This window comes from Neolamprologus brichardi, chromosome 14, assembly GCF_056152115.1.
Source record: "Neolamprologus brichardi isolate AB-2024 chromosome 14, ASM5615211v1, whole genome shotgun sequence".
In the NCBI taxonomy this organism is placed as follows: Eukaryota; Metazoa; Chordata; class Actinopteri; order Cichliformes; family Cichlidae; genus Neolamprologus; species Neolamprologus brichardi.
This window is the reverse complement of record NC_142117.1, coordinates 22,055,294-22,074,657: the sequence shown is the minus strand read 5'-3', so window position 1 is coordinate 22,074,657 and position 19,364 is coordinate 22,055,294. Positions and strand designations below refer to the sequence as shown.

The 19,364-nt window shown below is 39.3% G+C and overlaps 1 protein-coding gene across 1 annotated transcript; it reads left to right on the top strand.

The window, feature by feature from the left end:
- Positions 1 to 486: 486 nt before the first annotated feature.
- Positions 487 to 10,593, top strand: ankk1 (ankyrin repeat and kinase domain containing 1). Its single transcript, XM_087851516.1, has 9 exons — positions 487 to 851; positions 1,488 to 1,770; positions 1,910 to 2,061; positions 2,400 to 2,449; positions 3,246 to 3,401; positions 4,076 to 4,200; positions 6,502 to 6,535; positions 8,316 to 8,556; positions 9,285 to 10,593. Exons 1-9 carry the CDS (start codon positions 667 to 669, stop codon positions 10,324 to 10,326), a joined length of 2,268 nt encoding a protein of 755 aa, XP_087707642.1. The 5' UTR covers positions 487 to 666; the 3' UTR covers positions 10,327 to 10,593.
- The last annotated feature ends 8,771 nt before the right edge of the window (positions 10,594 to 19,364 follow it).

Here is a 19,364-nt window from a genome sequence, read left to right as displayed (position 1 = left end):
GTGTGTGTGTGTGCGTGTGTGTTAATAATGGGCATATTCTTCAACTCAGATTGCAACTGAGCCATTCAACTATATGTGTCAGTGGTGTGCCTTGTTAATGTGAACGGGTCATGAGCCAGTAAGGTTACTGTGATCAGCCATAATAATAAAACCACCTCTTTGACCCGCAGGTCCCCCCAGCAGACCACTGCAGTGATGTGTTCAGTCTCATTCACCTTACTTCTGGTGGTTTTAGTGTTTCGACAGACACACTAAACAGAATGGTATAACATGAGTGAACTGGCATGTAAAAATTATCGCAACTTGGCATCAGAGGAGAAAGAAAAAGTTCTTTCACTATTGACCGAAAGCAATGACAGCAGTCTCGGCTGCTAAAAACCAGCTTTGCAGCATTGCAGAGCAAACAAGTTCTACAACTCAGCTCAGCTCCGCCCACAGATCTTGAGTGTAGTTTAGTTTGGATGTCACTCCACGTAACTTCCACACATCAAGCTCCACTTATTTTAAAGTGTGTCTGTGTTCTTGGGCTTTTTCTCTCCCCGTGTGAGACACAAGCTCCTGCGGTGCTGCTGATCAGTGTTGATCTGGAAGATAAACCCTGTTGATGTGAAGGATTAGAGACTGAGATTGTTTTGAGGGGTTGTGTGAGAGAAGAGCTTTGCACTCATGGATCGCCTTGACCGAGCTCCTGGGCAGTTCAGGAACTTCCAGAAGGATGATTTTGAGGCTGACTGGATCAAGGTGGCTAAATGCAAATCTGGTGAGGTGTACCAGGTCAAGGTCAAGCTCTGGCGGGAAAACTGTGCGTTGAAAACGTTTGACACAACCTTGTGTGGAAACAACTTTTACAGGTGGGAACTAAGTTATAATTGTTAGAATACTTTGAAGAATATTGGGTCTTTAGAAAGGAAAGGCCCACAGCTTATCATTTAATTAGCATTTGCGATGCCAGGATAACTTATTGTAATATGACAAAGCTTTTAACGAATCCCACCCCACTATATTATAGCACCACGCACTCTCTGAAGGGCTAAATTAACACCATCACAGGCAACAGGGAGCACTTAGACTTGGCAGTAGGAGTGTAACGGCTGTACAGAACAATGCAATGTGAGACACCACGTGGACTTGTTACAACACAGCTATGATTAATCACACACATTTCTGCTCCTCTGAACCAGACATGACAACTGATTGGTGTCATGTCTGGCTTAAGCCAAGAGATTCATAACTACCTATTCTAAAAAAGGTAAACAGTATGTTGTCCAAGGCAAATATCAGTGAACTGGAACAAATTCAAGATTAAACTAACATTTGGTAATGCTTATTGGACTCGGACTTCATCTTGAATTGTACAAAAACTATTGGATTCATTGTATCCATCGCTCTCAGCACATCTACTTTTGATGTTTTTCACAGAAAACATTTCCAGTGGTCAAAGTTCAAAATTCGAATAAAATCACATTTTTTCATTTTTTCTATTCCAGGAAAATAATAGAGGAGGTGTCCAGCATAGCCAAATTGAAATTCAAGTACATAATTCCCATATATGGCATGTGCAGTGAAGTGACTGCACTTGTGATGGAGTACATGACTAATGGGTCCCTGAACAATCTTCTAGCCAGTCACACTTTGATGTGGCCAAAAAAGTTTCAGATGATTCATGAGACCTCCTTGGGCATGAATTTCCTTCACAGCATGAAACCTCCACTACTCCATCTTAACCTGAAGACTTCCAATATCCTTGTGGACGATCATCTCCACATCAAGGTCAGTAAACTTCTGGAAACTTAAAATGAACTCCTGGCTTATTCTGAGCTCTGCAGAGCGCTCTATGATAATCCGATAACATTGTCTTATTCTTGTTTTGTGTGTGTGTGTGTGTGTGTGTGTGTGTTTTTTCACTAAGATTTCAGATTTTGGTTTAATCCACTGGGAGGAGGGCATGAACAAGACCTTGTTCATGGAGTGCCTGACTGCTAGAGGGAACATAAGTTACATTCCTCCAGAGACCTTCACTCACTCCCCCGATTCTCCAGGAACTACCTTTGATGTTTACAGGTGACTTGCCAAGGGTGTTTTTGAAATTGCACCATCAGAATCACAGCTTTTTTTCTGCTTCAGCGCACAGTCCACACTTCACACAGTGTAACCTTGCTGTACAATATATATACTTGAATCTTTCAGAAGTCAGAGGGACATATTAGATGTATATCACTCACTTGTTGTTGCACTTTTATTTATTTATTTTTCATTGCTGAAAAGCTTTTCATTGAAGAAAAAAAGAGCTTTCAATGCCTTTTATGTGTGAGGAGGACATCCACAAAGTTCAATGAATGCACAGTATGCCAAAATGAGAACGCCAGGACTGAAGTGCTTCCTTCTGCTTTGATTTGCAGCTTTGGAATTGTGATGTGGGAAATTCTGACACAACAGAAACCGTATCCAGGTAGGAAATTATTCATTTGAAATGAATCCCATCTTCATTCCATGATTAATAGGCGTTTCTTTAGAAAGGAATTATGTAACACCGCATAAACATGAAGGGATTTCATTTCAGTGTTTTTAGAAATAGTTCTTAAATGATGTGAATAACATTATGAAACATATAAAACAAAACTCGCAGAAGCTTTAAAACATGTCACCAAAATGTGCTTTGGGGTAAACTGGCTTAATTAGTACTCATGATTCCATTATTAGACATTTCCTTCTGAGAAAACAATTGTCTGTGAAGATTTTGAAGTGGCAAGTCAGACGAGTTAGAAAAGCCAGATGTCTTCCTACAGAATTAGATAAACTTTATACTACTTTCAAAGTAAAGTCAAAGCCAAGAGATTGTTATCTTAACTTGGCATATCGACAGTAACTGTCTGTAAGCTGACCCACAAACCCACAAACACGTTAAAAGCACAATGATTCATTTGGTATGTCTAGACCTTAGAAGCAATACCACATTGCTAATAAGCCACTAAGGATTCATAACCCCTATCACAATGTTTTAGAGAAAAATAATCCGATTTTGAGGTTAAAAATGTGGCTATTTTTATGTGAGAACTTAAACATTAGAGGGAAAATCAGAGGGATCATTTGTAGAAGAAGAAAATTACACTCTCCCAAATGAACGTATAGCATACTTTGGCTCAGTGCCCTACACACACTTTGAAAAAAGCCATCAAACAAGTAGGTTCACTTTGCTCCATTGACTGCTTATGCATGTGCTCATCTACATCTAAATCTGGATGCAGGTTGCAGTGTGACCACAGTGCTCTTACAGGTGTCACAGGGGAAGAGGCCCTGTGTGACTATGATACCCGATCAGAGGCCTCCTGAGTGTGAACAGATGATCAGCATCATGAAGCAGTGCTGGGACGATGATCACAGGAAGAGGCCACCGTTTTCAGGTGCAGCAAAAGGATGCTTTTGGGAGACTTTTTCTTATGAATTTAAATGTTTTAAATGTAAAACTTGTTGGAGAGGGCATTCCAGGTTACTAGCCAGACGTGGAACAAGATTTAAAGATATCCTGCACTACGTGCAGTTTTGCATTTGAGCACCCAGAGCAGAGCCACGGCAATCGGATTTTAATAAGATTACTAGTGCACATCAGTTTCATCAGACCAGTGTTTGAAGTCAGAAAAATAAATGCATAAACAACAAATAGTCATGTTGTTCCTTTCAGCTTTGCAAGTAATTTTAAAGTCAAAAGTCAATGATGTGCTCCCAGGGAACACATTATAATGCGTAAAATGCTTCAGTGAAAACATACATTCAAATGAGGCTTTCATCATTTACATAATAAGAAGCAGGGTCATCATTGTTTAAACAAACACTCATGACTTGAGAAGTCATGCTGATGAATACAAATCACCTCCATGTTTATTCATAAACAGCACCTTGTCCAATTTGTCGTGTTCGCAAATCTCTCCACAATTAGTACCGTATCTATGAAATAATTCACCTGCGATTCCTGGATGACCATTCATGCTGTAGAGGAGCAGTCCTCACTGGGTTTTGGTGACTACATTAACTTGAACAGGCCAATTCAAAGGTTTTCTTGACTGCTGTTTGTGTGCAGACTTTGTGAAGCAAACGGAGGCTTTGAGTGAAGTCTTTAAGGTCCCGGGACCAATTCACAGTGGCAAAAATGGAGATGTGGATCAGAAAGCAAATTATCCCTGGCTGTTCTCATCAGTGAAAAAGGTTTGTTCGACTCCACTCTTTAGACTCCACTCTAGTTGCTCTGTTGTATGCACTGTATCTACTCCAGCTTTGAGGGCAGATTAGTGGTATTTGATATACCTTTGTTAGTCCCACAAGGGGAAATTTCATAAGGCTGCCGACCTATTGCACGCAATGGCGGCGCCATCTTACCCTCCGACCATTACACAAAACATCACATGGGGAAGACAGGTCAGAGAGGTATAACAATGGAAAAATGCACCACATGAGGAAAGATAAGGAGAAAAAAATAATTCCCCCCAGACTGAGCTCCAACAGGGAGATCAGTTTGAGGACAGAAAAAAAAACACCTATGCACATAGCACATGAAAAAAAACTCTTAATACACCAAAGAAACACATGACAAGCAACAGGGGTGGGTAAAGGGTGAGAGACAGCCGATTTAGACAGTACATCCGAGCCTGCGTGCGCTGGTCTCCTTGATCCACTGTCAGCATCGGAAAGGAATAAGCGTCGAAGGCGTTTGGAAAGGGAGGGGGGATGAGTGTGTGCATATCAGTGTATATGTATGTGTGTGCATGTCCAGAGTTCAGCTGAGACAGTGTCCTTCGCCCTGCTAGGCTAAGTAAACAGTCTTCCAGCCAACCCAGGTGGCCTTGCATGGAATGGGAACAACAGTCTAAACACAGTCGTTATCAGGGTGTTGTTGTTCAGCTCCAGCCTTGAGACCGCAGCTGGTGCCAAAGGGATATCCGCATAAGTGATGGTGGTTTTTACTTTAGTGCGAACAGCTCATATGAATTTCAAAGCAGTTCTACAGTCCAACATTGGTCTCTCAATCTCCCGTTGGAGAGCCGCAAGCTTCGCCATACTTGCGTTCTGTGATGTTGTCATTTCTTGTGCTCAAGGAGCTGATTTCTGAGAACTCACGGCAGTGTGCCTCCCCGAGATGTCATCCAATTTGCGCACAGAGATGTTATTCCGAGCTAGCCCTTCTGAGATGTAATCCAGTCTGCAGTCAGAGATCTTATTCTGAGTATTCACAGCAGCCGTAGCCTCTCCAAGATCTTATCGGTGCTGCACTCAATGAGCCAATTTTGAGAAACTCACGCCTCTTCCCATCGTTCCAATCCCAGCGGACAGCCTTGTGGGGGTTTGAACAGCCGGTTCCGCTTTCTTAATTCTTCGATAAGTCAGGGCCAAGCCAGCTCCGATCAGCCAGAACCCTGTTACCATGGTTCCAAATAGGTAGATATCTTCAGCCCTCAGGCTCACCCAAGCCCAAACTTCTCGTTGAGAAAGGGGTGTCAATTGCATTTAGGGACCAGTTGATCCAATCCATAATTCCTCTTTTAGGTTTTAGAGAACAGACTGTGAGAGAATGTTCCAGGGAAAAGTAATACAAAAAACACTAGACTAGACAAGGACATAAGAGGCTAAGCAGGGAAGCTAAGGGAGAGGAGGAGGAGGAGAGGAGAAAAGTGCAACCGCCTTCGTCAAGAGCAAGAGCATTATATGGTATTATAGTGAGCTTGACTATAATGTTCACTAGCGTTCGCTAATTAGCACAATGTACATCTGAGGCCGATTAAAATGTCAGTTGTGTTACACCAAATGAAAAGTCAGGGGATCGCCAGTTTTAGTAGGATTTACCCTCAAAGCCAGTTGCTTTCAAGTGTTTTCTGCCACCCCCGGCTCCTTCAAAAGCAAAACAACAAAACAACAACAACAACAACAACAAAACCGATCATAAGATTAACCAACAGAGTTAGTGGAGAACCCATCCAGCAGCCACCTCAACTGTGGTTAAAAAATCCTACAAACTAATTTGGGTCATTAAAAAACAACAACTTCCAAAATTAAAACCACCATTCTCTAAACGGGCACTTTACTAACACTTCATCTTTGATGACCTCTAACCCACTCACCCACCTGCCCCCATGACCCTATACTGGATAAGAGGTTAAAATGGCTGGAAAAATATGGAAGCTTCATGGCAGTCAGTCTAGTAACCTACAGATTATTTCAAAAGGATAAAAGCCATGGTAGTACTTAGCTTAGGGTAGGTCTCAGTCCCTTTTTTGAAGTTCTGTACAAATTTTCAAGGCATGAAATAGCGTGCCCCCCCTGCACACACACACACACACAATTTTTTCAAATATTTTGTGTAAATAAGATTAATAATGTGATCAGTTTTTATTACTCTGTTTAACTCTTGAGCTCACGTGATAACTAATTAATGTGCTTGTAAGCCACTTGTGATGACTGATATCACAAGCATTAACCTTTGTTTTCTTTTGTTTTCTTTTGTTTCCATTTTAGATCACTAATACCGAGATGTCCGTCTCTCCTTCAGGTAAGCCAGCTCTCAGAGCATGGTGGAAATGTTCAGTTCAATATAATTTTGCAGGGCTGACACTTCAAAAGTGATGCTTACAGTGCCGTCACATAAAAAAAAAAATCCATCACCTTTCACACTGACAAATAGAGTCAATACAATCAATAGAGTGGAGGAGCTGTTGTTCAGGGGAGGAGACAGTAGTGCGTTGTTGATGCTTTTGACCCAGTGTTGCGAACAACATTAAAATAATAAGTCAGGATGCTTTTCACTCTTACAGTCTGTTATAATTATGAACACATTCTGATACAGAATACTGTGCATAAGTCTTGAAACAACCCTTATTCCTCTATGTTTTGCTAAAAAATATTTGCTGCGATTTATTGAAATAAGTTCAAATATAAATGGAAATTCAGTTCTTAATCCGAGGAGCTTAAAAAGAAAACAACAGTTGCTTTCTTACTAAGTTCTTCAGACTACGGGGACCTGGATGACTGACAACCTACCCAGACATACATTACTTTATGCAAAAAGATTGAAGAGTTTCTGCAATTCTAACAAGCTTGAAAATCAACCATCACTATTCTTCAACACAGCCTGAACTCTCATAGACAGCTTTCTTGTAATTTATTTAATAGTTCTTACGGCTTCCTGAAGGTCATTCAGAGCTCTTCTTTGGATGATGGCTGCCTTTTCTCTTTTCTCTATCAAAATGATCCCACACTGCTGCAGTAATGTTGAAGTCCGGTCTCTGAGGAGGCCAATCCATGACTGATTGTGTTCCATTGTGTGCTTTTCAGTCCGGTATTTTTTAGCACCATAGTCACGCTCATAAAAGCTGGCAATTAGATTCTTTTCAGACTACTTTATGGGGGATTAAAGTCATGGTGGCTCATGGTGGATCTGATGCTACTTTTCTGCATTCATAATTTAATCAGTTTCAATGGTGGATCTGATGCTACTTTTCTGCATTCATAATTTAATCAGTTTCAAAAAGATCCCCAACACCACTTACTGAAATCCAGGCAGAAACCGTGTTTTACACATGGCTGTAGATACTCACTTCCCCTTTTAGGGGTCACCACAGTGGATCATTTCATGTCCCTATCATTCTTTCATCAGTCTAACCCTTTGCATGCCTCCCTTTACAATACCCATGAATCTTCTCCGTGTTGTATCTTTTTTTCCTGAGCAGCCACTCCACCTTTAACAGCCTTCCTCCAGAATATCCACTGTATACCTTTTGGGACATTTGCACCTGTGCACATTCCAAAAAAAGTCTCAACACATGTATTTACACATCTTGCTTTTACTGACTTTCAAACTATACTTCCACCTCCCCATGTTCTCTTCCATCTGCTCCTTACACTCAATGCACACTTGCTTCTTGGTACAAAAATACTATTTAACGCATGTTAAAATGTGTTCTCTTGCTTTTGCGATGACAGGCTTAGTACTTAAAGTGCTTAAAGATACAGTGTAGACACAACACTGGTTCATCCCATGAGTTAGGTTTCTTTAATATCCTTGAGTGATTCATAGGTCAGTGGTCAGGTACATGGACTGGACTGAAATTAGGTGAAAAAGCAGCCAATGTCCAAAGAAAAACTATAAAAGACCTTCAGAAAGCCACTTTAAAAAAAATGACTTTTGCACAGCACTGCATATTCAACACTAGTACTCAAAAGCTCTACATCCTTTTAAAAGTTGGCTTACAAAAGGTTCAAATAGAGACATTAACATCAGACTTTGTTCTTTTTTCTAAGCCGTATAATGCAAATTTCTTTTTATTTAACAGATGGCCAGTATGACAAGGAGGCCATTCTCTCTATGCTATCAAAAAAAGACTTTGGCAGTTTCAGGAAGTCTGTGAGAAGGGAACACGTATCCTCACAGTTTTCCGGCAAAAAGACACTCCTTCACTGCACAGTAGCCAGCGGTGATTCAGAGAGTGTCAAGCACATCCTGAATCTGGGTGCCGAAGTCAACTGTACGACTGCTAAAGGTTACACTCCTCTTGTTATTGCTGTTCTGCAGAGGTATGTATAAGCCTGTGTATGTTGTCTTAGATCAGTTACAAGCAACTAAGGGACAATGCCGTGCTAACAACTGCCTATTTTGATCCTTAGTTTAACCAGATTTCCTGCTCTTCTCTTCAAAGTTTAAGGAAAGCACTGAAAATGAGGGAAATACAGTTTTTGCTTTCTTACTAAGAACTAGAGGAAAAGTTTGATTCAGTATCACTGTCATTGTCTTTTTATTATACCGTATCTATAAAACTCTTACAAATATTGAGAAATGTTATAATAATCTTGATGTTAAAATTATTTATGGCATCCCATTTGTGCAAAATATTTATGCATTGATTGGTAGAAAGGCATAAATATCCAGTAAACATGTATTTTCTGAAACTGTTTTTATCCACGTATGCAACAAAGTGTTCACACGCACAGAGATCAGAAAATCATCTAAGTGATTAAGTGTGCTTGAACTATTGCCCAAACATCCCTGAAAACTGCAACATCGTCTCTACTCTAGTTGCTTGATTGCAAAACTACATGCACTTTATAATATCTCTGACTCTTGTTCCACGTCTGGTAGGTATGGGTCACTGCAAAAGTTTAATGTAGTGATTTGCCCACGTTCCCCCACTATTTATGTTTTTTAAGCAAAGTCAAGCTTGTCTTGATCCTGATGAGGTGGCATTATGTAGTTTTCTGAAGTGTAGGACTGTTTTATTTTTAAGTTGTTAACTTATTTTCAACAGGCTATATGACATCATCTCTTTGTTGCTGGAACATGGCGCAGATGTGAGCCTGGGAGATGAGGATGATTGGACACCACTCCATTTTGCAGCTCAAAATGGCGATGACAGGACTGTCCGACTCCTGCTGGACAAAGGTGCTGTCATCAATGCCCAGGAAAAAACCGGCTGGATGCCCTTCCACCTGGCCTGCCAAAATGGACATGAAACTGTGGTGCGCCTGCTGCTTTTGCGACAATCGCAGGAAGCTGTCGTAGAAAAGGAGAAGGCAAACGGGAGGACACCGCTCCACTTGGCCTCCATCTACGGGCATCTCAGTATCGTGAAACTCCTCCTAACTCATAGAGCAGATCCCAATGCGACAGACAAATGTCTGTGCACTGCTCTTCACCTATCAGCCGAGGAAGGCCATAACAGAGTAGTCAGACAGTTAATACAGAGTGGAGCGACTGTTGACATTGCAGACAGCAAAGGGAATACTCCACTTCACCTGGCTGCTCTGAAGGGTCATACAGGCATATGTAGGCAGCTGTTGTCAAACGGAGCCAACCCAGATGCCACCACTATCCAGGGATGGACCCCCATGCACCTGGCTGCCCTGAAGGGACATGAAGCAACACTGGTCCAACTGGAGAGTCAGGGTGGTTGTGTAAATGCAAGAGGTGAGAACGGATGGACTCCACTACACCTGGCCTGTCACCAGAGTAAGCCAGATTTGGTAGCAAAACTCTTGTCAGCCAATGCTGACCCACATGTCACAGAGGAGAGTAAAGGATGGACACCACTACATGTGGCCTGTAACAGTGTGAGTTTTCCAAGTGTCCTCCACTTGATATTCCATGGCGCAAATGTCAATGCTTTAAATTATGGAAATGCCACACCTTTACACCTGGCTGCCCAGCACGGCTGTGTACCCATTGTAAAAGCTTTACTGATGAATGGAGCAGACGGGACACTGCTGGATTCTTCTGGATCCACAGCTTTAAATGTAGCTCAGCAGAGTGAAAAGTTGGAAATAGTGGGATTACTAGAAAATGGATGTTAACTATCATGAGGATGACAATATAATGGAGAAGTTGCACTATAGAGAAGGGATTATCAGGCAACTTAAAGCACGATATTGATGATTTTTTTCACAGAAAAAAGACCAGTTTTGCAACGCATAAGAAAACCAAATCAATTTCACAAACCCATCTATATTTTGAATGTTGTCAGACCATTGCACAATTGAAAGCAGAAATCCATTACTGTCCATGCTTAAAAAAACAGCATCCGATTTTTACAGTAATTATTTCCCGTAAATTCCACAGACGTGCCACACGATCAGGCATTTGTATTGAAAATAATTACTTTAAACTCTGTGAATGTTTGACAGGGTCATTATTGTGATAAACTGTAGTGAGCCACCCACATGGGGGTCACAATCGGGTGAAGTATACTATTATGACAAAGTATATTGATTCTCCTTATTGAATCCCTGTGCTTGTTTGCTTCTTTATGTGTGCTTTCCTGTCGACTGGAAGATAGAAATGATATAGTAAAAAGTGTTGCTGTTACTAAGGCATTCTTTTGGTTAAACCTGTCAGACTTTATGCAGGTATTATTTGTCCAATCTGGTTAAATGACATATATCAGAATCGACATAGCCATTTTTAACAGCTCCATGTGAGAATTTGTGATTAAAAATCCATGTATGCTTCATGACCAGCCGCGATAATTCCTTACAGACTGAAGGAGTCACTTCCCAGCATGTGACACACTCATTTACCACAGTGACACCTTATTAAATTGAAATGAAATGCATGGTTTTGGGAGCTGTATTGACCTACACATTCACAGGGTTTTTCCTGGAACCACAGTGACTGACATAGATGTAGTGCTAGGAGCTGAGCTGAATCAAATTACTGTAAATGAACAGAGCAGAGGTATATAAGTGAATGTCTGCTGTATGATTTTTAAATTGCTATTTTATTCCAAGTTCATTTTCCCCTTCACAGCATCTCTGACCCTGAGTAAATTAAGTGCTGTCTGTTTACTTGTGTGGGTTTTCCTTCTGTGTTGATTTTGATTACATCGTGACAGCATGAAACCATCAGTCAAGTGCGTTCTTTCCTTGGACAGCAGGGACACAACACTCTTGGTTGTGAAAACAACTCCTCCCCTTGCTCATCATGTTCAAGGTGGCAAAGGTGAAGGCAAACAGCTTAGTGTTTCACAACAAGACATCCTTAACTAATGCGTGACATCATGGTCGCTATATCCATCTTTTAATTACAGTCTGTGCTTTGAACCACTTGACTAAAATACTAGAGTCTCAATACAAACTATAACCTATAGAAAACAGTCAAACCCTTTCCTTTAAAACCATAAGATTTTTGTTTAATTTACACCTGCAAACAAATTCTAATGATTTTCACAGATTTTTCCTCCTTCCTATATGCAAAGTCCTGATTTATAATGTCATGTAGTTTTATATCAGAAACCCAACAAGGTGAAGTATATTGTTGACCCTATTTTCATTGAACAGAGTTTGAAAAACAGGCATTGTGTTATGGAAAGAATCTCTGTTGCAGAGTTCTGTTTATTTCAGGTCGGGTTGGATGTGAAGCAGATTATAGTTAAAGTGTCCTTTAACTGCAGCAATTCACATTTGAAATGTATGGAGCCTTTAATGTCTAAAGAATTGAAAGCAAATCACATTTGTGTGGTTGTTATCCACTGTCAACAGTCAGATGACAATTTAACAGATGTGAATGACACTTATCCGTGGAAACCAGAGCTGTGTCATTGTGCAAACTGTCTAACAGCATTTCTGTCCTACTAGTATTCAAATCAAACAATTCACTTAAAAAACATGAAACAAACTATACAGGTCTTCTGATGCCACTTCCTAAAAACCTCTTGCTTTTCTTTAATCAAGCCCGCCTAAATCGATGATTCTGCCTCAACCTTTTTACACGTACAGTGACACTTTGGAAACCTTCTATCTTGGCCACTAATTGGGTTTGAAGGCACCTAAACAAATTTCATTTTCTAATAGGGAGACCAGCAGGAAGAAGATAATGCCGTGTAAGTTGTCACTAACGCAGACACCAACAGCATCAGAGAGAAAGAAGAAAATTGCATTGTTGTGGTCTTTAGCTTCACACTGCGTCCTGCTATGGTTCATCCACTTTTTTCTTAGTGAATGTATTCATTTAACATATATTATTCACAGAGAATTGAACAATAGCTTAATTAAACATTCTCTGATGTTCTTCCCCTCTGTTCTCTGATGTCTTGTGTGATGCAGTTATACAACTTTGTGGAGTTTTAATCTAAATTAAACTCAGACTTCACGGCCTAATTGCTTTGAAGTGACTCTAGACAACAGTTCACGGTGATGTATTCACACCAAAACAAAGGCTCTACTGGCTTTGTGTAACTCTTTGCAATATTGCATACTAGTGCTTTCAAAAGCTTATCAAATAGTATCATGTGGATATGAGTCTGCTGATACGTTTTTAAATCTCATTGTCTTATGCTGCCTTAACCCCTCATGCACAGTGCAGAATATTTAGCCAACTTTTAAAGCATAAATGATGCAAAGAAGGACTCTTTGACATTCACAGCTCTTATTTTAATGATAGGAATTAATCTGGCCATTTACTTGGTATATTTAGCTTCTCAGAAGACAGCCATTATGCTCTCTGCAGAGAACCCTCTTTAGCAGGGTTAAACTCACCTTTGAGCTGAGCCCTGTGGTGTTAAGCAGCTGCAATCATGACTGATGCAGCTGTGTCTTTTGACCCAGGTGTGCAGCCTCAGCAGGGGCAAGCAGGAATCTTTGGTGCTTGCTACAATAATTGAGTGAGTGATCTGTCATGCCTCATGGGAGATGATTTTTTTTTCAGAGTGATGACATAGAAAACATTTTTTTGGCACTGTGATCTCTCTGTGACCTCTCGCTCTGCGAGAAGACCCCACCTCGGCCTGTCTAAATACCGAGCATTAGTGCTTGCTGTTTTTCACTTGAGTGAACCATCCTTCACATTATCAATTGAAGCATTTCGGTCATACCTGTGACTGTATTAAAAGTGACTTTTACATTGAAACAGTGAGAAATTAATCAACATGCCCAATTATGATTCCTTGAAGATTTTAAAATGGAAATGTGTATTCATATATTTTGTAATATAATCTAAAAACTACTGAATTATTACCTATTTTTTCTAGTTTATTCCTATTATGCTTTTATGCTTCATTTCCCTAGTGTTGTCGCAGCATCTCCCTCAAACGTAAAGTTAATACATCTCTAGTAATAGATTTGACCTGTGTTTCCTGTTTTATTCTTCAAACTTATTTGTAGTTCAAAGAGTGTTAAATGATTCCATTATTGAAAGTTTAATATTTTTTGAGACTATATATTGAAAAAAAGAGAACTAACAGTCATAAGGCTGAGCAGTGATTTGAGTGTTTGAGTGCTGCTGAAGAGCATCATTTGCACATTAGTGCAGAGCAATTAGCCATTGTTTGGCTTTCTAATAATGTTATTTTTGTGCTCAGCAGACTATGTAAAATATCTTAATCAATGCTTTTAGCCTAGCATTGCCCCTCTCCAACTTACACAATGCATGTCTTGTTTTTATTCTTTCTTAGAGATTGCTGAATTGGCTTTTAATGGATAGGTTAAAAGAAATATAGCATCTAAATATATAGTTTTGTCCTTGGGGGTTTACATTAGGGGTTACAACCAAAGACAATACACTTTGATTTTCTTGTACATATATTAATATGCTATTCTTTAATTGTTGTTACCCCAGCCTTGTCTGAATTGGCTCAATGAAAATTATCTCAATAAAACATTTAAATGTAATTGTCAAAACAGTCCAGGAAAAAAAATGCTTTTAACAAGCAGCAAAGAACATTGTGTGTCATCAGGATTTCAATATAACCTGAGAGTAATTGGTAGGTTTTTCATTCTCCAGACTTTAATGAAATCATGGGAAGGACAGTGAGTTTGATTATATGAGATTCACTTCAAGTGACAACGACAACTAGAGAAAATAAAAGTTCATATTCCTGGGATGATGGGTTTTCTGTCAAAATAAGTAATTTATGGGAAATATAAATGTTTTTTAACAACAACAACAACAATAATGATAAGAATGTATTTAGATTAGGTCTACATTGGATCTCTAATTTCTATTGCACATGACCTTTATCAAGTAATTGAAACCAATCAGGAATATATATGTGAAGAAACTCTCCTGCATTCAGATGACCTAATATAGAGAAGGCAAAGGAACAAAAAATAAATGCTCATTAGAGTTTCCCTGTTGTTTAAGAATAAATTAATGGATATCTTCAGAATAGACATATAAAGTAGAAAATGTCTTAATTTTGAGTGTGTATGTGTGTGTGTATGTGTGTGTGTGTGAGAGAGAGAAAGAGAGAGTGACAAATGAATGTATTCAAGCAAATTCCATTTAAAACACTGCATTTTATTTTGAAAAGCTGACACCTTTTATAGTGCCTGATGTAGTTTGGTCTTTTAAGAGCATTTCTAGCATATTTTGTGTAAGAAACTGGGGCCTTACATGTGTTAGTATCCATGTGTTGTTTATGACATGAAAAACAACCGTGCTGATTTTGATGTTCTAGATAACAAAGCGCAGTGTGCCAGACATACATAATCAAAGCCACAATGATAGAAGTAATACCTGGCAAGGTCATGGGTTGATAGAGCATGTCAGGCAAACATTTCAGCTTGGAATGATTTATGTTGGAACATAAGCTGAAGTTAGACTGTTCAGCCATTTTGTTAAAGTCAACACATACCTGAGTCCAGTGGGCTTGACAGAAAGGTCTTATTGACATTGTGCAAAACATTTTTCTCCGAGTTCTTCAAGGCACTGAACGACTTGGGGACAGCAAACACTTACAAGGTATCAAAAAGTATAGCAAATATTGAATTTTTTTGCACTACAGAATAATGACATGAATACATATTTCCTATGTTAAGCAAACACACTGGACAATAATAATGTCCAAACATTTCTCTCCTTGGACAAGCTGCCGGTAGCACAAAGCCTACGTTATGTAAAACATCACTCAGATACAGCGTGTTTCTGTTTTATTTCCTCCCACCTTCACCTCTTTACTTCTTGTTTAGATTGTATTCAATCTCTGCAGATGAATAAGATGAATAACAGCTGTTCTTATACCGACAGCCAATATTGTGACTGCTCACTTCCTGTCAGTCTCAACAGACTGTTTGGTAATCTCATGCCTTTTTGAGTACAAGTCATGCATGGCATGCAGGATTGTCAGACATCATGTAAGCACACAAATTTACTGCATTGCACAAGATAGGACATGACATGGCTATATCCCAACACAGCGTGATTCGGCTAAGGTAATATTTTCATTGTAAATTTATCTGAACATGAAGGTGACCTCTAAATATGTGCAGCTAAACAAAATGCTTTGGCAAACTGGCAAATAATGTTCAAGGTTTTACCCATTTCCATATTTTATGCAGTATTATACAGTTTAAACAGTATGTTAACAGAGCATAATAATGCAGTTGCAGCATACTCTTCAGTATCAAAAAGGGTGTTGCACATTCCTTTAAATATGCAGGACTGTCTTCACATTGCAGCCATTCATATAAAGGTGTACTGTTACGGCATTTCCTCTGTCTCATTGGGAGTGACAGACTATAACAAAGCCATTACTGACTCCTATGAGAAGGTAATAAAAGTAAATAGAGAGAACTGCAGCTGATCTAATTCATTTTTACACACAAACAACAAAAAGGTTAGATTTGTTGTTTTACTAGAATTGCATTCAAGGTTTATAGAGCATTCTCATCTTTCTCAGTTTTTATTTGCATTAGTCATGTGCAGCAGGTCTTTAAGCTAAAATTCACTATGTACACTATAGCTCATGGCGTCCTGGACATCAAATATTTGAACGCTTAGGAAAAAAACCTTGTCCCAGTTATTTAGATTTCCATATTTGTTTACACCCAAAGTTGTAGCAGAGCTATGTTTTAGCTTTAGCTTTAGCTTTATTTATTTATTTTAATATTTAAGTCAGAACATAGTATATCTTTAGATGGAAACTAGATAGCTTACTTATGCTTCAGTGGGAAATCGATGTGGTAACTTACATCGTAACCAGAACTTGTTTTAAACTACGTTATAACATCCTGATGTGCTCCTCCAGATAAATGTAACTTCACGTCGGGTCAATGCAGCCCAAAATAACTTGAATAACGTGGAATTTGTGGTGTAGCACTAAGAGGTGATAACAGTTACATCGTGGTTATAGTAGATTTCCTGAAGAGGTTTAAATGAAGCATAATCTGCTTCTTTTGGCCGCTCCCTTGTCACAAGGGGGTCACTCCACATGTTTGATTTGGCAGAGATTGCATTCTTGACAAAACCTCAAATGGGATTTGTAGTGTATTTCCAGATGGAATCACACCAGCGACCATTTGATAAACCTTGTAAATCCTCTCTTCACAGCAGTCTTAATGTCACAATCTTGAGGTAAAGACTGATTCAATACATTCAATACAAGTGTAAATTAAGGTGAGAATCATGTCTTGGACTATTGGAAAGTGCAGAAAACCTTTAATTAGTCTCTGTCTGTGTAGATATAGTGCATCTTTAATCATTCCTCTTTCCATTTATTTATTTTTTAATATAGGAAAAACGTTGTAAAAGATCGAATAATACAAATAATTGAGTTTTTTAAAAACCTTTAACCTTCTTCTCTTTTGTAGTGGTATGCTTAGGTGACAGACGTGTCTCAGTAAATCAGACACAAATAATGACTGTCAGGCTGTATCTGTGATGCCTTAGCTGCAAGGATGTTGATATGGTCTCTTGGGTCGATAGCTGATGACAAAGCAAAGACTGCCATAGTCTAAGGATGGGCAATGTGCCTCAGATACTGAGAGGACAAGGAGTCAAGATAAAAAAAAAAAACCCCAAACCGAACCAAAAAAAATAATAGGACCAAACATGGTATATTTTGCATATTGTAAAAAAATGTAAGGAGTGTTTGCATTTTTTAGATTTATAATAAGTTATGAGTATAATATAATAGTATAATATTTCAGTAGTTTCTGTCTATCTATCTGTATTTTTTTTAGCTGTATTCTTAATTCTCAGTCATTCATATCTGCATATCTGTTGGGTTTCTAGGATATTCTCCAATCAATCAAAATCAAATTCTTCTCAACACTGAAAAATTAAAATTGCATGATCAAAGAAATGTTTTTTTTTTTTTAAATAAACCTATGAGTATGAAACTTAACAGCTGAGCATACTTACCTTAATTACCCACTCAAACCCACCATGGGTTAAGTTTTTCCTAGCAGTTTCACAAGCTGTCTATAAGTTAGTTGATGGTCTTTAATGTTGTATGGATTGAAGTGCCGTTCAGATACCCAAGAATCCCAGAAGCTAAATTAAAGTAGCCCACACTCTTAGACTGCAGCCCCCTCTGGCTTCTGCTCCGTGGCTACTGGTGACCCCTCATCTGGGGCTCTCCTCAGCTCTTCCCAGGAGGGTGGTGGATGCCCCTCCGGTGGTCCTCCTTGGGCTCTCACACTCTGGGGCCTCTGGATGTCTGGAGCCTAGATCTCCTCAATGCCCTGGGGGACAGGGCTATGGCTCTCTACATCCTCTAGCAGACCATTACATGGGGAAACCTTTTGAATACAAGCGCGCTGATCCACACAGGTGTGCACACGGGTGTTCACTGTTCATAGACATAAACTACACCTTTATTGGCTGCTATTTCCAAGCACATTGTGCACTGTCGGTCTTACATGCTGCACAACAACATTCAATATTTAGTATTTACTGCTGTTTACACTTAGCTAGATTAACGTGATGGTGTTTTCAAGTGAGTTTGACTTTGCAGTATTTAAATTTGCAATTTGTGTTTTTTTTCTTCTTCTTCTTTTATTCCCTCTGATCCATAGAGTGTCATGCATTATGTAGTAGCTTGGTTGTGGCACAGCACGAGTGGGTGTATCTTAAGCGGTGGCTGGCTCAGGCTTGGCTCTCTACCATTGAAGTCAGATTACTAACGCAGATAGTTAACCTAGCTCTCACACACACGCTCTCCCACTGCCTGCTGCCAAGGCTGGCTGATAAAGAAGAAAGCTTTGATTGTAGATATTTTGCTTTGGTTGTTATGGCTTTTAAAATCACATATATTAAAGTTTAAAATTCACGATCCACCCCTCATTTCTTTATATTCTGCTTCCAAGGTGTTAGACTTATGCTCAAGCATAAAACAAGCACATAGAAGCAATGTTAAATTGTATCTGTAGGTGTTTTTTCCAAGCAGCCTGTTTTTCTATTGCTTTTGTTGAACAAAGTATGACAGGCATAAAACAGAACCTGAGAGATTCTATTGCTCCTGTACACTGGAGCCTCATCAGAAATGGTCTCAGAGAAAGAATCAAGAAACCATTTTTAAGAAAGGGAAACAGGGAGGCAAGGCTGACCTGTTGCAAGCTATACAACTGCACAGTGGAAACTTTGAAAGGCATAAAAACAGTATGCCTTTGCATGAACAGGGTGATTCTCAAATAGCTATTAGCTGAAAGAGAGAGTTTTAGCACTGAGAGTGTACAGCAATCTGTAAAACATAGTGGAGGTTCTGTTATGGTTTCGGGCTGCATCTCAGCTCAAAGCCAGTGTTGTAGACCTTGCCAAATTCAGAAACGATTCGATTTTGATCCACCACACAATACTTTTTGTGTAATGTTTGATTGGCAATGACTTCATTTTTCAGCATGACACTAATCCCAAACACACTCTGTGTGCAGAAGAACCCAGAGTGGAACACTATCAGTCGTAGGCTGACCTCGCCAGAGCCTGAACATTATTGAAGCAGTGTGGTATCAACTTGACAGAGAACAGAACAGAAGGCAGAAATATCCAAAGATGAGCTTTGAATGACCTTCAAGAATTCTGGAGAACTTTTCCAGAAGATTACCTAAAGAAATTACAAGAAAGCTGTGTAAGATAGTTCAGGCTGTGTTGAAGAATGAAGGTGCTTAATGACTTTCAA